Source organism: Heloderma suspectum, chromosome 7 (assembly GCF_057233095.1).
Source record: "Heloderma suspectum isolate Gila_16-S chromosome 7, 16-S_ref, whole genome shotgun sequence".
Taxonomy (NCBI): domain Eukaryota; kingdom Metazoa; phylum Chordata; class Lepidosauria; order Squamata; family Helodermatidae; genus Heloderma; species Heloderma suspectum.
Genome location: NC_139464.1, coordinates 44,764,328 through 44,779,755, shown reverse-complemented (window position 1 = coordinate 44,779,755; position 15,428 = coordinate 44,764,328). Strand labels below are relative to the sequence as shown.

Below are 15,428 nucleotides of genomic sequence, written 5' to 3'. Positions count from 1 at the left end.
CCAGGGTGATCATGCATTAACCAAGTGGGAAAAGTCTCTAATTATTTCTCTCTTTTAGAGCCCATTCATATCCATGGACTTCTTGTTGTTGTCGTCGTCATCATTATCATCCTGAAATGCTTTCTATGAGGAGATGCATCCAGTCATCTTGTACTGTGCCAATGCCACAGGCACTCCCTGAAAACTAGTGGGCTGTCATTCACACATCACCAGAGGGCTGCAGATACAGCACAGCTCTGTTACAGCAGGCACAGCTGTGATTGTGGACATTCGCAGGTCGCAGCTGATGGAACAGTGAGTCTGTCTGCAACCCTGTCTTCTAGAAACATTGTTAAAGATAGCACTGTATCAAGCAGACTGATAGTTCAAATTCTACCCTTTCCTTACCATTCTGTGCTTTTGTGAAGGGCCTATCTCCTTCCCATCCCCTTCCTTCTCTAGCTCTACCTTGGACTCACCTGGAATACAGTGACAATGGCCCAAAGCAAGGAGTCAAAATTCTTCCGGTCAGGGACTGTGTCTCCTGTATCAGTCCTGAGGCTGAATTTGCAGCCAAAGATGTGCATTCCCAGGATGCTGTTGGGAAGAACAGGTGTTTTGTTTTTATTCCTCAGTACCTTTCTACAGTATTTATTATCATTTAAGTTCTTATTTTTCTATGTATTTGTCACATTTGTATCCTACCCTTCTTCCAAAGAGCTCAGTGCAATGTATATGGACTGCCTCATTGTATCTTCACAACACCCCTGTGAGGTAGGACTCCCAAGGTCACCTGAGGCGCAATCCTATGCATGTTTAGACAGAAATAAGTTCTACAATTCCCAGGAATGCTGGGAGTTAAAGGACTCCTTTCTGTCTAAACATATAAAAGGATTGTACCCTTAATGACCTTCATAGTTGATGCTGATGGGCATCTGGCTTCTGACAGCCTCCTTGCTTTCTAGTTTCTAGTCTGCATCCTCAAACACACAGTGCCCATTATAATTATTATCCAAAAGTCAGATCATTCAAATCAAGTTAAAGTTTAACGAAGTGTACTGATAATTTTGAAGCATACCACCACTCACATTGATTATGAAAGGAAGATTATTGTTACACCAAAAGATAACAGATGAGAAGTTACAGGCGGGAGGCATTAGACAAGGCCCAATTCTCTCAGGGGTGTTCTGTCCTCTGAGTGCCTTAATCCCACAGTGATGGAGGGTTGCTGGTAGCTAAGAGGAATTGTTAACTCCAGAAAGTCTGGGTCAGGGCAGGGGTCCTGATGTGCAGGTATATCCCAGAGTGGAGGTCTATGGTGCTGGTACTGAGAACCAGAGACAACTCTAGTTTCCTAAGATACGTTTCCCTTTCTTTTGCTTCACTCTAATTTTCTGAGAGGTGTTGGCAAGTTAATTCCTATCATGGGATCTTAGTTTTGCACCCAACACCAAGCCCTTAACTTCTGCCTATTCACATTTGTCTTTCCTCCCCCTCCTCTATTTTGTCTTATATTATTTGCTATATTCTTTCCCCTCCCACACCTTTCTCCTTCTTTCCAGAATACATTGCTGCTACAATGAGGAAGACAATACAGGCTACTCTCACTGTTGTCAAGTGGGATATCGATAGAACTGATCTGACAATTCTCCCCCAAGGAACGTGCGAAAACCTTCCCTACCATTTCCATTGATGTCACCTGCCTCACCAACACATGACACCACATGCTTTGGACACTTGTCTGTTAAAGCAGATAAGCATTTTTTTTTTTTTTTTGGTCATGCTAGTGAAATTAACTATGTTTGCATTTGGAGGGGAGCAGGGAGGAGACTGGAGTGTGGAATGTAAAGGTAAGTGAGATGGGGGAGCTGAATGGAGCATGAGATGACCATTGGGGTGGTGGTGACAGTTGGAAGAGGGAGCGGGAAAGAGAGGATGGTGGTTGTGTGGTTAGCTCAGTAGGAATTTTTTGAAGAGATTACTTCTTCGAATGGCCTTCATCCCAAACCTTGGTGTACTGTGTTTTGCAGTGGAGGCTGGTGGCTTTGACTTTGGTGGGGCTGTGAATCCATTATGGGTTTTCGTCAGAACCAGACAGAGCTCTAAAGGAGCTATCCAAGGTGCTGAACCTATTTGGGAACAGGGTTCAGCATGTTTGGTAGCTCCTTTAGAGTTTTGGCTGGCTCTGGCAAAAACCCAAAATGGATTTACAGCCCTAGTGAAATCGGAGCCACCAGCCTCCACTGGTGTTTTGCTTTCCAATGTGTTATTGTGTTTTTAAATCTTTAGCCGGCTGCTGGTTTTTACTCTGGCTTTTATTCTGTTATAAACTTTAAAGGTTTTACACTATGCTGTATTTTAGGGTTTTAAATTTTTGTGAACTGCCCAGAGAGCTTTGGCTATTGGGTGACATAGAAATGTAATAAACTAACAAACGGTGAATTTAAGAATGTAAGAAGAGCTGTGCTGGTTCAGACCACTGCCTTCTCTAATCCACAATCCTGTTCCCACAGGGGCCAACTTGATGCCTATGGGAAGCCCAGAAGCAGGTCATAAGCACAACAGCACCCTCCTGCTGGTGTCCCCACACTGCCTCTGATACTGGCGCTAATATATAGCTCTGTCATAAGTAGTAGCCACTGATTGTTCCCATTGTTCCTCCAATAAGCACACTGCTGTTACCCTGGCTAAGAGTCAGTGAAACCCACACTGAAAGGGTTTGAAACCTACCCTGAGATCTACATCTACGTAGCACTGTTAGCACAGTAAGACTGTGGCAGTAGGATTTCTTGAACTGTTTCTTTTGCATCTCTTTTGATTTCCTTAATTTCCATTTTAATTATTTGCTTGAATTGTTATTTTGCTCAGCTCCTAGCATCACTGCACATTGTACCCTGTCTAAAGGCAGAGAAACCCGAACAGAAGGCACAGAGTGTAGCTAGCTCTTGTTCATTCACACAGTCTAACCAGTGCTTAGCATAGTTCCCCATTCAGTTACTGATTGGCTTGCCAGTGCACTTGGTCCAGATTACTGCAGTGTAAAACAGTTTCTGATGGCTTATGCCAGCCTTCCCCAAACTGGCACCCTCCAGATGTCCAGCATATCTGGAGCAAGGGCACTAGGTTGGCGAAGACTGGCTTATGTCATGTTTACATGAGCATAGTTTACAACTTTGCCCCAGTTAATATTGTTTGTGGTCTAAACAAGCAAAATGGATCCAATGCAGATTAGTATTCTGGTTTATGTATTTTTTGTTTTCAGGCATCTTGTCAACCTGCACCAAGGAATCCCTGTTCTCACCTGAATATAAAGATAAATAGCATGAGGAGCATGCAGAAGGTAGCCACATTGTCCATGGTCTTCATTAGCACCACCAGCTGACGCCGCAAGGCAGGCATGAACCTCACCAACTTCAGCACCCTCAGCAGCCGGAATGTCCTCAGTACTGACAGACCCCCATCAGCCTGGCCTATGATCTCCCAGATGCTACAGACCAGGGGCAAATAGAACAAGACACACACAGAGAGAGAGAGAGAGAGAGAGAAGAGAGAGGCAGCAAGGGTCAGATTGAGACCTTGGGAAAGATAACAGGAAAACAATGGAAGCTGGTGGTTCTGATATCAGTGGGGCAGTGAATCCACTCTGGGTTCCACTCAGAATCGCTCAGAACTCTAAAGGAGCTATGTCCTGATAGTGGAGCCACCAGCCTCCACTGCTGAATTAATCCCAAAAGATGATGAAAACCAGTGAGAAGATTATAAATACAAAGAACATTTATTTGAGTGATCTTTAATTAGGGTCCAGGCAGACTGTGCGTCTGTGAGAGAGAGAGAGAAAGAGAGAGAGAGAATGAGAATGAATTTCTGCCTCAATTACACTGATGTCTATGAACCAATTGTCTTTGTGTGCAAGCAATATAAAGTCTGTCTGGATTAATCATATGTGAACAAAATATATTTGTAATAAATATTATTTTGAGTCAATCTTGCATATGTATACACATTATCTGGGAAAACGTGTGCGTGGGCATATATGGTAGTGTATGCATAAGGATACACTTGGTATGCAATGAATCTTTCAATTCCTGAATGTATCTTCTTGCCTTAGCCATTTCCTTTAGGTTTTCCCCTTGGTCAATTTCAATAGGCACCTTCCTTGCAAAGGCATCTCCTGGAAGCATGTCTTTGCCAGATCGCCTATGATGCTCCACAGAACAGAATGCTTGGTTCCTTGGTAGCTTAATGGGGCCTACAATGACCTCTAGCCTCAAAAATAAGAACAGGAACAAATGATGGTGAATTGGGCCATATGTTTCAGTAGCTTTCAGTGGAACCAGAATTTCAAGCTCTGAAACAGTTTGGGGGTTCTTTTTTTCTTTCTTTCTTTCTTTCTTTCTTTCTTTCTTTCTTTCTTTCGCAGTTTAAACATTCACGGCTCTGTAGAGCTCTGGATGCCACTACCATGTTTCCCTCTTCTTGGAGTGTAGCACACCTGGAATGACATTAGCATGGTCACACATTGACCCAGTTCACATGACCAAAAGAAGCCACCATGGCTTGAATAAGCTGGGCACCATTTCCCTAATTACTCGGCTGGCACAGCTTGTTGTGTTGCCCATACCTGGGCTATATGGCTTGTTTGAGGGGGAAACAACCCTCAAATAACCCATGGCCTGTTGCAGGCTTATTTAACACCCAGTGGCTTGTTTGACCGTGTGAACTGGCCCATCATGCCAGGTCAACTGCACTCTGCTAAGAAGGAAGCATGGAGGTGGTGGCCAGAGTGCTGCTGCTGCAGCCTCCAACAGAGTTAACAGTTTTTAAACTGCTAAGAAACAGAAATGGGGTGGAGGGAGCCACAACTGCCCATCCTCATCATAAGTGCATCATCTTCCCTGAACGGCTTGAACCATTCTCTCTGAATCTTGCCTCCATTTTGGGAATTTGCCTAAAATGCTCCCCCCCTCCCACCCAAATCTGGCAAACTCTGAAATGGGTTGAAGGGAGCCCAAACCTAATGAGAAGTGGGGACACTGCAGAAGCAGCAAACTGCAGGTTAAAAATTAGATTAAAATTAGGGATGGGCTTCAATCAGGGCTTCGTGTGGCACAGAGTGGTAGGCGGCAGTATTGCAACTGAAACTCCCCACGACCTGAGTTTGATCCCAGCGGAAGCTGGGTCCCAGGTAGCTGGCTCAGGTCGACTTAGCCTTCCATCCTTCTGAGGTCGGTAAAATGAGTACCCAGCTTGCTGGGGGAAAGGTAGTCACGACTGGGGAAAGTGATGGCAAACCACCCCGCTATAGTCTGCCATGAAAATGCCAGCGTAAGCGGGCGTCCCTCTAGGGGTCAGTAATGACCCGGTGCGTGCACAGGAGGAACCTTTCCTTTCCTTCAATCAGGGGCATTTGACAGGAACGCCTGTTTTGTAGGCAATAACAGTACCATGTAATGTGTTTTATGTACAGTAATGGATGCTTCCATTTCCCACCAATGTAGCAAAACAACTTTTGGCTCTGCTCCACTGGCAGGACTAGTGATGAACTGGGCACTAGTGCACCAGCAAGAGGTCTGTCCCTTAGTGCCATACTCATGCATGGTGATGTGGTATGGATATCTGAGAAATTCATTTCAGCTTCTTTTTGATCCAGATTTACCCACTTTGGACCTTCTGGACCAAACATGGACTCGGACACAATCTGCAGTCAAAGTCCATACTTTTCCGAGCTTGCAAGGTGATTTGCAGACACCCCCCCTCCAATATCTTCGATAGCATGTGTACATTTGGAAAATGTGCATGAAAAATGTGTACTTTTGAAAAATGCTCACAAATACACTTTAATCAATGGGAGATGAATTTGTAAAGTTAAAAAATGTGCACAATTGATGCATACGTTTGGGGGGGAAAGCACAAACATATGCATGGATTTCTATGTGAAAAGAAAAAAGAAGGTCGCAATTTGATACAGACTTGAGTCAGAACGTGCTTTGAGATGGAATTGGGAGAACTTTGGCGGGCTCTAGTTTTGCTCATTCACACATTGCTGTGATGTGGTGAAAAGAGAGAGGGCAGAGCAGGGGAAAGACCCCTTCTCGCTCATTTATGCTGCGCCCAGAGTCATTTTCACCCAACAAACAGTGGTAGAGCACATGCCTTGCATGCAGAAGGTCCCTGGTTCAAATCCCCCACATCACTAATTAAAAGGGCAAGATGGCAAGTGATGGGAAAGACCTATGCCCAAGACCCCAGAGAACCCCTGCCAGTCAGAGTAGGTACTTCTGGACTAGATGAATCAATGATCAGACTTGGCATAAGGCAGCTACCTCTGTTCCTGTAGAACAGGCATATTGGCCGGGTTCACACAACACACTAACCCACACCCAGTGGGTTGTTTGTTGAACTGTGGGTTAGCGGTTGTTCAAACCTAGGACATTTTTCATAGGGTGGCTTGTTAACCATGCAGTGTGGCTTATTTTTCTTGAACAAGCCACCTGGTATTTTGTTGCATCGTTCAGAGTGGTTAACAAGCCACACTGCATGGTTAACAAGCCACCAGCAGCAAATGTCCTGGGTTCGGACAACATGGCAAACCACGATTCAACAAACAACCCATGGTTCAACAACAACCCACATTCAACAACCCACACTCGACCACTGAGTGTGGGTTAGCATGTTGTGTGAACCCAGCCATGGAATGGGGCAGGGGTGATAGGCTTGGCAGATAGTAGCATGTAGCAGCACATCTAGGCATAGGGTTCTGCTATAGCTGTAGTTATTGCAGCACATACCATTCTTTGTGGTGACTCTGTCATGTGCAGCTATAAGACTGGAAAGATTTATATAGGCACAAGCATGGCATCCCTGATTTTACATGGGATGAAACAGCAGGCATGTACAGAGTTTATATACATTTTTATTTTATTTATTTATTAAATTTATTAATCGCCCATCTGGCTGGTCACCCAGCCACTCTATACATTCTTATACATTCTTACATTCTTCTGAATATACATTCAGAATATACATTCAGATATACATTCTTCTGAAGTGAAAGCTAAACTGGTAGCAAGGCTGGAAATACAATCCAGTTCTCTCAGTTCCTGGTCCATATGTACTTGAGTGGCTGTTCCTGAGTGGTTCTTCTCATATGTTGTTGTTAAAAAGGCTAGTACAAAATAGTCACCTAAGTTCATAATTCCTAGTGATGTCGCACCCACTGCCCACAATGGATTGGTTCAGAAATAAGCCAAATTATCTCCCACCGCCCTCGCAAGCAAAAACAAGAAATGGGTTGGCTTATTCCTGAGTCAATCCAAATTGAGTGGCCACAAGGTCAGCTCTCACCTATCTTTTTTATGTTACATCTCAGAGAGCGACTTGTGGCTTTGGCTGTCATTACCTGATGATGACAATGATGCTGTCAAAGATGTTGTAAGGGTTGCGAAGATAATCGAAGAGACCAAAGGCAGCAAGTTTCAAGATCATCTCCAGGGCAAACATGCTGGTAAACACGACATTGCAGATCTCCAAAATATTGGTCAGCTCCTCTGGCTGCAGGAGGAAGAAAGAAACCAAGGAATCAGAAGCAGTTCACATCAGAAGCATACTGTTCTGCTTGGTATGAAGGAAATGGGTCCACCTAGGTAGAGAAGGGGATTCACAGGGCCTTTCCAGTCTCTTCTTTTAAGACACAACTAATGAATGGACTCAGCTTCACACTGGTTGGAATAGCCCTTAGTTTGGTACAGCGAAGCCTTCAAGCAAAGTTATGCAGCTGTCAGAGTAAGACACATTGTGCCTGTCCTGTCAGAGTGAAGCCACGTCTGTTGGCACCGTTACGCGTGGCCCTGCATGGGGCGGCCCCACAGCAGGGGATAGAGGCAGCTGTATAACTCTGTTCCTTGGACTGCTCCCCCTAACTTCATACTGTATCAACTAAAAAGCCATATGCTGGTTATGGAAGTCTCCCACCTAGTGACTGAAGGTGATCCCGCAGGCTTCAAACACATGGATGCATGTAAATTAATTAAAATTAATGTATTTAAAAAACAAAATAACCCAGAGGTGCGCATCCCTAGGGTCCCCTTAGTATGCATACCATGACATGGATTCCTGCATTGAGCAAGGGGTTGGACTTGATGGTCTTATAGGCCCCTTCCAACCCTACTGTTCTATGATTCTATGTTTCAGGTGTCTAGGTTTCACAGTTTTGGAGTGATGAGTGCAGGCAGACACACATCCTCTATCATCATCATCAATAAATGTGTATCTGCAAAGCTACCACCTCCCAGTGATGCCCCAACATTTCATGACCTTTCACAATCACCCCCACCATCAGTTTTTACCTTAACTCATTTACATCCGGCATGGTCTCCCTCTCCAGTACTACAGTGCATATCTCCCTGGTTTAATTTTTTTTAAAAAAATAGTATCTGCTGTGGGGCACAATCCTGAGAGGCGGGGCAGAAGTGATCTTTTCCTCCATGCTCATTTGAGCTAGATGGGTTTATTCACCCATTTTTGTGACCTTGGAGAGGCAGCCAGCATGGTTCTCTCCATGCTGGCTGTGAGGGGAGGGGAGCTTAGACTCCTTGGTCCAAGGTCGGAGCATGGCCCAGGAATCCAGATCCAGAAATCCAGATCCAGGAATTTTAACTATCCTATGGCCCCACTGATGCTGTTTAGAGGCCATAGGATTGCAAAATGTTGTTTCTGCAATGAAGGAATGAAGCTGCAGAAAGTTGAAAGTAGCAATTTGGTGGTGCAAAGGATCTCATGAATGGTTGCAGATTACTATGATATTTCATGAAAATGGCCCAAATGGCCCAGAATTCTACATATGTATATTGTTTCATTCATTCATTCATTCATTCATTCATTCATTCATTCATTCAATTTGTATACCACCCAGCTGGCAAATGCTATTGGGGTGGTTTACCATCATGAAAGACCAAACAACAGCAGCAAAATAATCAAACTTTTTTTTTTGTAAAAACCACAATAAAAGTATCAAAGTAATACAATATTAAAAACATTGAAAATATTAAAAACATTAAGGAACCAGCAGTAAAATTAATAATCAGAGCAAAAGATGGAAATGGAAGGTCTTAATCTGGCATCTAACTATGTACAGTGAAGATGCCAGGCGGATCTCCCTGGGAAGGGCATTCCACAGACAGCGGGCCACTACAGAGAAGGCTCTTTCCCTGGTAGCTTGTTGCAGCATTATGGGTGGCAGCACCTGGTGAAGAGCTGCCAAAGATGTTCTTGGCAATTGGGCAGGAGCGTATGGGAGAAGATGCTCCTTCAGGTAGACTGGTCCTAGGCCATTTAGGGCTTTAAAGGTTTGCAGCAACATGTTGAATTAGTCCTGGAAACTGACTGGCAACCAGTGCAGTTGGCGCAGCACTGGAGTAATATGTTTGAAATGGCCAGTCTCAGTAAGCGCATAAGGATATGTGAGAAAGACTACTGATCAACATCTCTTTGGGGATTTGAAATAGTTTTGAAGATCGTCAGGACATTGCACTGAGACATATATATGCACGTGGAAGAACCTTGTTGATATGATTTGAAGCTCACCACTAGAAGAGAACTGAAAAATGTAGGGGCTATTTCTGCAAGTTTAATGTGAACATATATTTTGGACTTACATTGCTAGCTTGTTCCATTGCCTAGTATGGGGTTACAGTACCATGTCTTTGATGATGATCTTAGACTAGATTTAAAGCATATTCTCATCATTGTGTTGTGGCATTTCATTGTTTCTACAAATAATGCTGTTTTTCATCAAAATTTTAACCTTTTATGATCATGAGATTCTTTTCTCTCTCTTGTACACTGGAGGCTATTTAATACCTTCCATTTCTTTATGCTTTTTAAAATTATGAGGAATGCAGAGATGACTCGGGCAGTTGACACGATTGCGCCCAAGCGCCCTCTCCCTCTGAGCAGAGCCCAGCCAGCTCCTTGGTATACACCTGAGCTGAGGGCAATGAAGCAAGAGGGGAGACGGCTAGAACGCAGGTGGAGGAAAACTCGTGCTGAGTCTGACCGAACACAGGTAAGAGCCCACCACTATCAAGCCTACTCTGTGGCGGTGAGGGTGGCAAAGAGACAGTTCTTTTCCACCAGCATTGCATCTTCTCAGTGTCGTTCAGAGATTTTCTGAGTGGTTTGCGGCCTGTTACATTCTGGGCCAGGGAGAGAGATGGTGGAACCCTCGGTGGCATGCTGTGATAAGTTTGCAAGGCACTTTGAAGATAAAGTTGCTCAGATTTGTCATGAATTGGACACCACGATTAATGCAGTTCCATTGGTAGAGGTGCTCAGAGCACTGTCTGGTCCAGTTTTATTGGATGAGTTTCAGTTACTGAGGCCTGAGGATGCGGACAAGGTGCTTGGCCAAGTCCGATTGACCACTTGTGTGCTTGACCCTTGCCCTTCATGGCTTATTAAATCAAACAAGGAGGGGATGTCCGGCTGGGTCCAGGAGGTTGTAAATTCCTCCTTGTGAGAGGGAGTGGTGCCTGCCGCTTTAAAAGAGGCGGTAATTAGACTACTCCTGAAAAAGCCTAACCTGGACCCAGAGGATGTTAACAATTATAGGCCAGTGGCCAGCATCCCCTTCCTGGGCAAGGTACTGAGCAGGTGGTTGTAGGCCAGCTCCAAGCACTGTTGAATGAAACAGATTTCAATCGGGCTTCAGGCCTGGTTTTGGAACAGAAACTGCCTTGGTCGCCCTGTGGGATGACCTCTGCAGGGAGAGGGACAGGGGGAGTGCGACCCTGTTGATTCTCCTGGACCTCTCAGCGGCTTTCGATACCATCGACCATGGTATCCTTCTGGATAGGTTGTCTGGGTTGGGAGTTGGAGGCACTGCACTGGTTCTGCTTCTACTTGGATGGCCAATTCCAGAAGGTGGTGCTGGGGAATTATTGCTTTATGCTATGGCAATTGTGCCATGGGGTTCCACAGGTCTCTATTTTATCCCCCATGCTGTTTAACATCCACATGAAACCGCTGGGGGAGGTTATCCGGAGGTGTGGGCTGAGGTGCCATCAATATGCAGATGACACCCAGCTCTACCTCTCTTTCTCATCAAACCCAGGTGAGGCAGTGGCTGTTCTGAATCAGTGCCTGGGCATGGTAATGGACTGGATGAGGGCCAATAAACTGAAACTCAACCCAAACGAGACGGAGGTACTGTTAGTAGGGATGGCAGAGAATTCCACCACGGATCTCGGTGAGGCTGAATGCCAGTGCATTCACCCCCCCGAAATCTGTGGCGGAACGGCCTGCCCCCCGCCCCCCCACGGATCCCCCCCGGGACGAGACTTACCTGGGGTGGATCTTCCGGGCGGCGGTGGCTCTGGTGGCGGTGGCTGGTCTTCTGACCGGCTGGCGCCACCACTGCCATTTGCAGACTTGTGGGGTGTTTCCCCCCCCCCAAGACATGATAGGCTACGTAAAGATTTACGTAGCCTATCATGGCTGGGTAAAAAACCAAACCAAACTGCGTATGCAAATGGCAGGGGCTACGGCCGCCGCCATTTGTGTTCCTTATTTTTGGTGTCTTAGTCTACGTAAATATTTACGTAGACTATGAGGGCGAAAATAAGGGGAACGCAAATAGCGTAGCGGGTGCTATTTGCGTCCCTTTTTGATTCGCCATTTTAGCCTACGTAAATATTTACGTAGGCTAAAACGGTGAATCAAAAAGGGACGCAAATAGCGCCCGCTACGCTATTTGCGTTCCCCTTTATTTTCGCCGTCATAGTCTACGTAAATATTTACGTAGACTAAGACGGCCAAAAATAAGAAATGCAAATGGCGGCGGCCGTAGCCGCCGCCATTTGCGTATGCGTTTTTTTTTTTTTTACCCAGAGCCCTCCACGGCCGGAAATCCAGCTGCGGACGGCTCTGGCCTGGGCCTGGCTAGCTGCTCTGCAGAGCCGCCGTGGAACGCAGCCGGCCATCGAGGATTCCGGGGGGGAGGAATGGAGCGCGTCCCCCTCCGTCGAGGATTCCATTGCATGGGGACAGGATAGTGTGCTACTAACACCAGACTGGACCTTGTGATAGTATAGTAGGTTGTTTATTTAAAAGATGAAAATAGAAATGTTTTTAAAGGATTTTATTGTATTGTATTAAAGCCTTAAATTTCCCTTAATGCAAATAAATAAATAAATAAATAAATAAATATCGAATAATTTTAACATAAATATCAAATAATTTTAACGCAGAAGTGTGGAAAGACACACACAGCCCATTTAGGGACGTGCAAATTAGCAAAACTCAAGTTCACCGAAATTCTTCAAATTCCATCTCAAAGCTCATTCTTACTCTAGCAGGTATGAGATTGCGAGTTTTTTTTTTTTCCTTTTCACACGAAAATCCATGTGTATTTTTATGCATATTTTTCTAAATGTACACATCAATTGTGCACATCTTTTAAATTATGCATTCTTCTCCCATTGATTAAAGTATATTTGAGTGCATTCTTCAAAAGTACACATTTTTTTCATGCACATTTTTCAAATCTATGCATGCTGTCAAATGCATTTTTGGGGGTCCATGAATGATATTGCAAGCTCTGAAATGTACGGACTGCAAATTGTGTCTGAGTCTGGAAGGTGCAAACTGGATAAATCCTGATAAAAAAATTAACTGAAACAAACAACTGACCTGTTGGTATCTTTTTACCATTGTGATGATTTGATGTAACTAGCAAAGTATTGGCTGTCATGATCAGTGGTCATTATCATTTTTCCCACAGAGAAGTCATGGGAAGTGATGTGAATATGCAGAATGCATTCTATCGGACAGGAGCTAGTTATGTTCATGGGCTCAAGTGTGAACATAAGCACTTATGACATATAAATATGTGTGAACCCATATCACAATTCCATAAAGTGAGAAGCACACAGCCAACCAAGTCACTCCCCATTTTTGTGTAAGGTAAACAGAATAGGTGTATCAAAGACTGGTGATTCTTATTACTTCTGGGCAATGAACAGTACAGATGGCAGAGAATTCCGCCATGGATCTCGGTGAGGCTGAATGCCAGTGCATTCGGTCCCCCAAAATCTGTGGCGGAATGGCCTGCCACCCCCCCGCCCCCCTGTGGATCCCCCCCGGAACGAGACTTACCTGGGGCGGATCTTCCGGGCTCCGGCGGCTCTGGCAGCAGCTTTGGCTGCGGTGGCTGCGGCAGCTGGTCTTCCAACCAGCTGCCGCCGCCGCCATTTGCAGTCTTGTTAAAAAAAAAAAAAAAGACGTGATAGGCTACGTAAATATTTACGTAGCCTATCATGGCTAGGTTTTTTTTTAAAAAAACACGACGTGATAAGCTACGTAAATCTTTACGTAGCCTATCATAGCTGAGTGGGTTTAAAAAAAACCCCAAACCCGCGTACGCAAATGGCGGCGGCTACAGCCGCCGCCATTTGCGTTCCTTATTTTTGGCCATCTTAGTCTACGTAAATATTTACGTAGACTATGACGGCGAAAATAAAGGGGAACGCAAATAGTGTAGCGGGCGCTATTTGCGTCCCTTTTTGATTCCCTGTTCTAGCCTACGTAAATTTTTATGTAGGCTAAAACAGTGAATCAAAAAGGGACGCAAATAGCGCCCGCTACGCTATTTGCGTTCCCCTTTATTTTCGCCATCATAGTCTACGTAAATATTTATGTAGACTAAGACGGCCAAAAATAAGGAACGCAAATGGTGGCGGCCGTAGCCACCGCCATTTGCTTAAGCGGGTTTTTGGGTTTTTTTCCCCCAGAGACCTCCACAGCCGGAAATCCGGCTGCGGACAGCTCTGGGCTGGCTGGGCCTGGCCGGCTGCTCCACAGAGCTGCCGCGGAGCACAGCCGGCCATCGAGGATTCCGGGGGGAGGGATGGAACGCCTCCCCCCCACCATCAACATAATCCGCAAAAGGTAAGTCACTTTCGTACATCCCTAATGAACAGACACCTGAAACGAAGGTATCCTGCCAGGAATACATTATTAGCCTTGAACAAATTTCTTCCAATGAAGTCTGTGGTGATTTATGCACATTGGTGAGAAGGAGATGGAACAACTTTTCGTTTCGACCTCCTTCCTCATTTAAAGCTGGGAAAGATGCTTGAACCAAATGATTCAGCCTTGGGTAGTACATGTGAATGAACTTGAGCACACTCCGGGAGAGAGCGCAGGACAGGAAGGCCTGGCGTGCTATGGTCCATGGGGTCACGAAGGGTCGGACATGACTTAACGACTGAACAACAACAAAGTACATGTGAGATCAGGATTGAGTTCAGAGCCTTTACAGCAGCCTTTCCGAACCTGGTGCCCTGCAGATGTGTTGGATTACAGCCCCCATCATCATGCTAGCTGGGGATGTTAGGAGCAGTTCAACATATCTGCTGGGGACCAGGTTGGGCTAGGCTGCTTTACAATCTTCCTGTATGTTGCAAATAACATCTACTCGCTGGGGCCAAATTATACAGTTCTGTTTAGATTATTGTTTAAAAAAAAACTTAAGTCAGTAAATGAATGAACAGCCTGGCTTGCTCCCCAGCCACCTGACCTCCAATGCTATCTGCAGAGTTCCCATTCCCATTCCTGAGCACTTTGTCCCACACAATCATCTCTTCCCTTGTACCAAGTGGTTTTGACAGCTGCCGTCCCCCAAAAAGAAAAAAGAAAGTCTGTGTTCTGAAAAAGCAAAAGCCCTGACTTTTCACAGCCTCCTAATTTATTCCCACACTTCATTGTGATCACAGGCTTTGTGCTAATCTGAATACGGCAAAAAGTATGTGTGGTAACTGCACATCTTTCCCAGCCGGAGGATTTGATTAAAGCTGCCAGTTCCCCTAAATACAAAAGTAAAGACAGGGCAGGTGGTGGGATGGTGGTGGAGGAGGGGTGAGGTAGGGAGAGAAATATGCACTCAGTTTCTACCTGTAATTACATTTGACTAATAACACAAGACCTGAAAAGCAAGAAATGGAACATAAAAACAAAGAGTGCAATCCTATGCACGTTGATTGAGAAGTGAGTCCCATTATATTCATTGTGGCTTGCTCCCATTGAAATGTTCACAGGATTACAGCCTCAGAATGCACACATTGACTGGACTCAGCTGCAGTGTATCCAGTGGGGCTTACTTCTGAGTAAATGTGCATAAAATCAGATTGTAAAGGCCGTCCTGCATGCTGTTAAAAAAAAACAAAACCCCTCTGCCCTACAATGTGAAGAAAATAAAGACAAGGAGCCATTTCAGAGTCGAAATGTAAGCTGCCTCCTCACAGGAAAGGCCCCTCCCTTTATTTCTCTCTCCCTGACATCTCTTGGGCCAAAGCACCAAAACTATTTGGATCATTCCACGGCTGCATTTTTAGCCTCAGTGTGAAACACTTGCAAGCCAGCAGGGGGCAGTGGAAGGCGGGAGCAGCTTTGTG

At 45.1% G+C, this 15,428-nt stretch overlaps 1 protein-coding gene across 2 annotated transcripts in view; it reads right to left on the bottom strand.

Moving 5' to 3' along the window:
• The window catches only part of CACNA1I (calcium voltage-gated channel subunit alpha1 I), a 384,553-nt gene that overhangs the window by 82,905 nt on the left and 286,220 nt on the right, over positions 1-15,428 (bottom strand). For both annotated transcript variants that reach the window (XM_084811754.1, XM_084811755.1), the window contains 3 exons: positions 7,379-7,530; positions 3,281-3,466; positions 459-576 (listed from right to left, as the gene is read on the bottom strand). In XM_084811754.1, the coding sequence (XP_084667880.1) occupies positions 459-576; positions 3,281-3,466; positions 7,379-7,530 (456 nt within the window). The remainder of the gene's footprint in view (positions 1-458; positions 577-3,280; positions 3,467-7,378; positions 7,531-15,428) is intronic.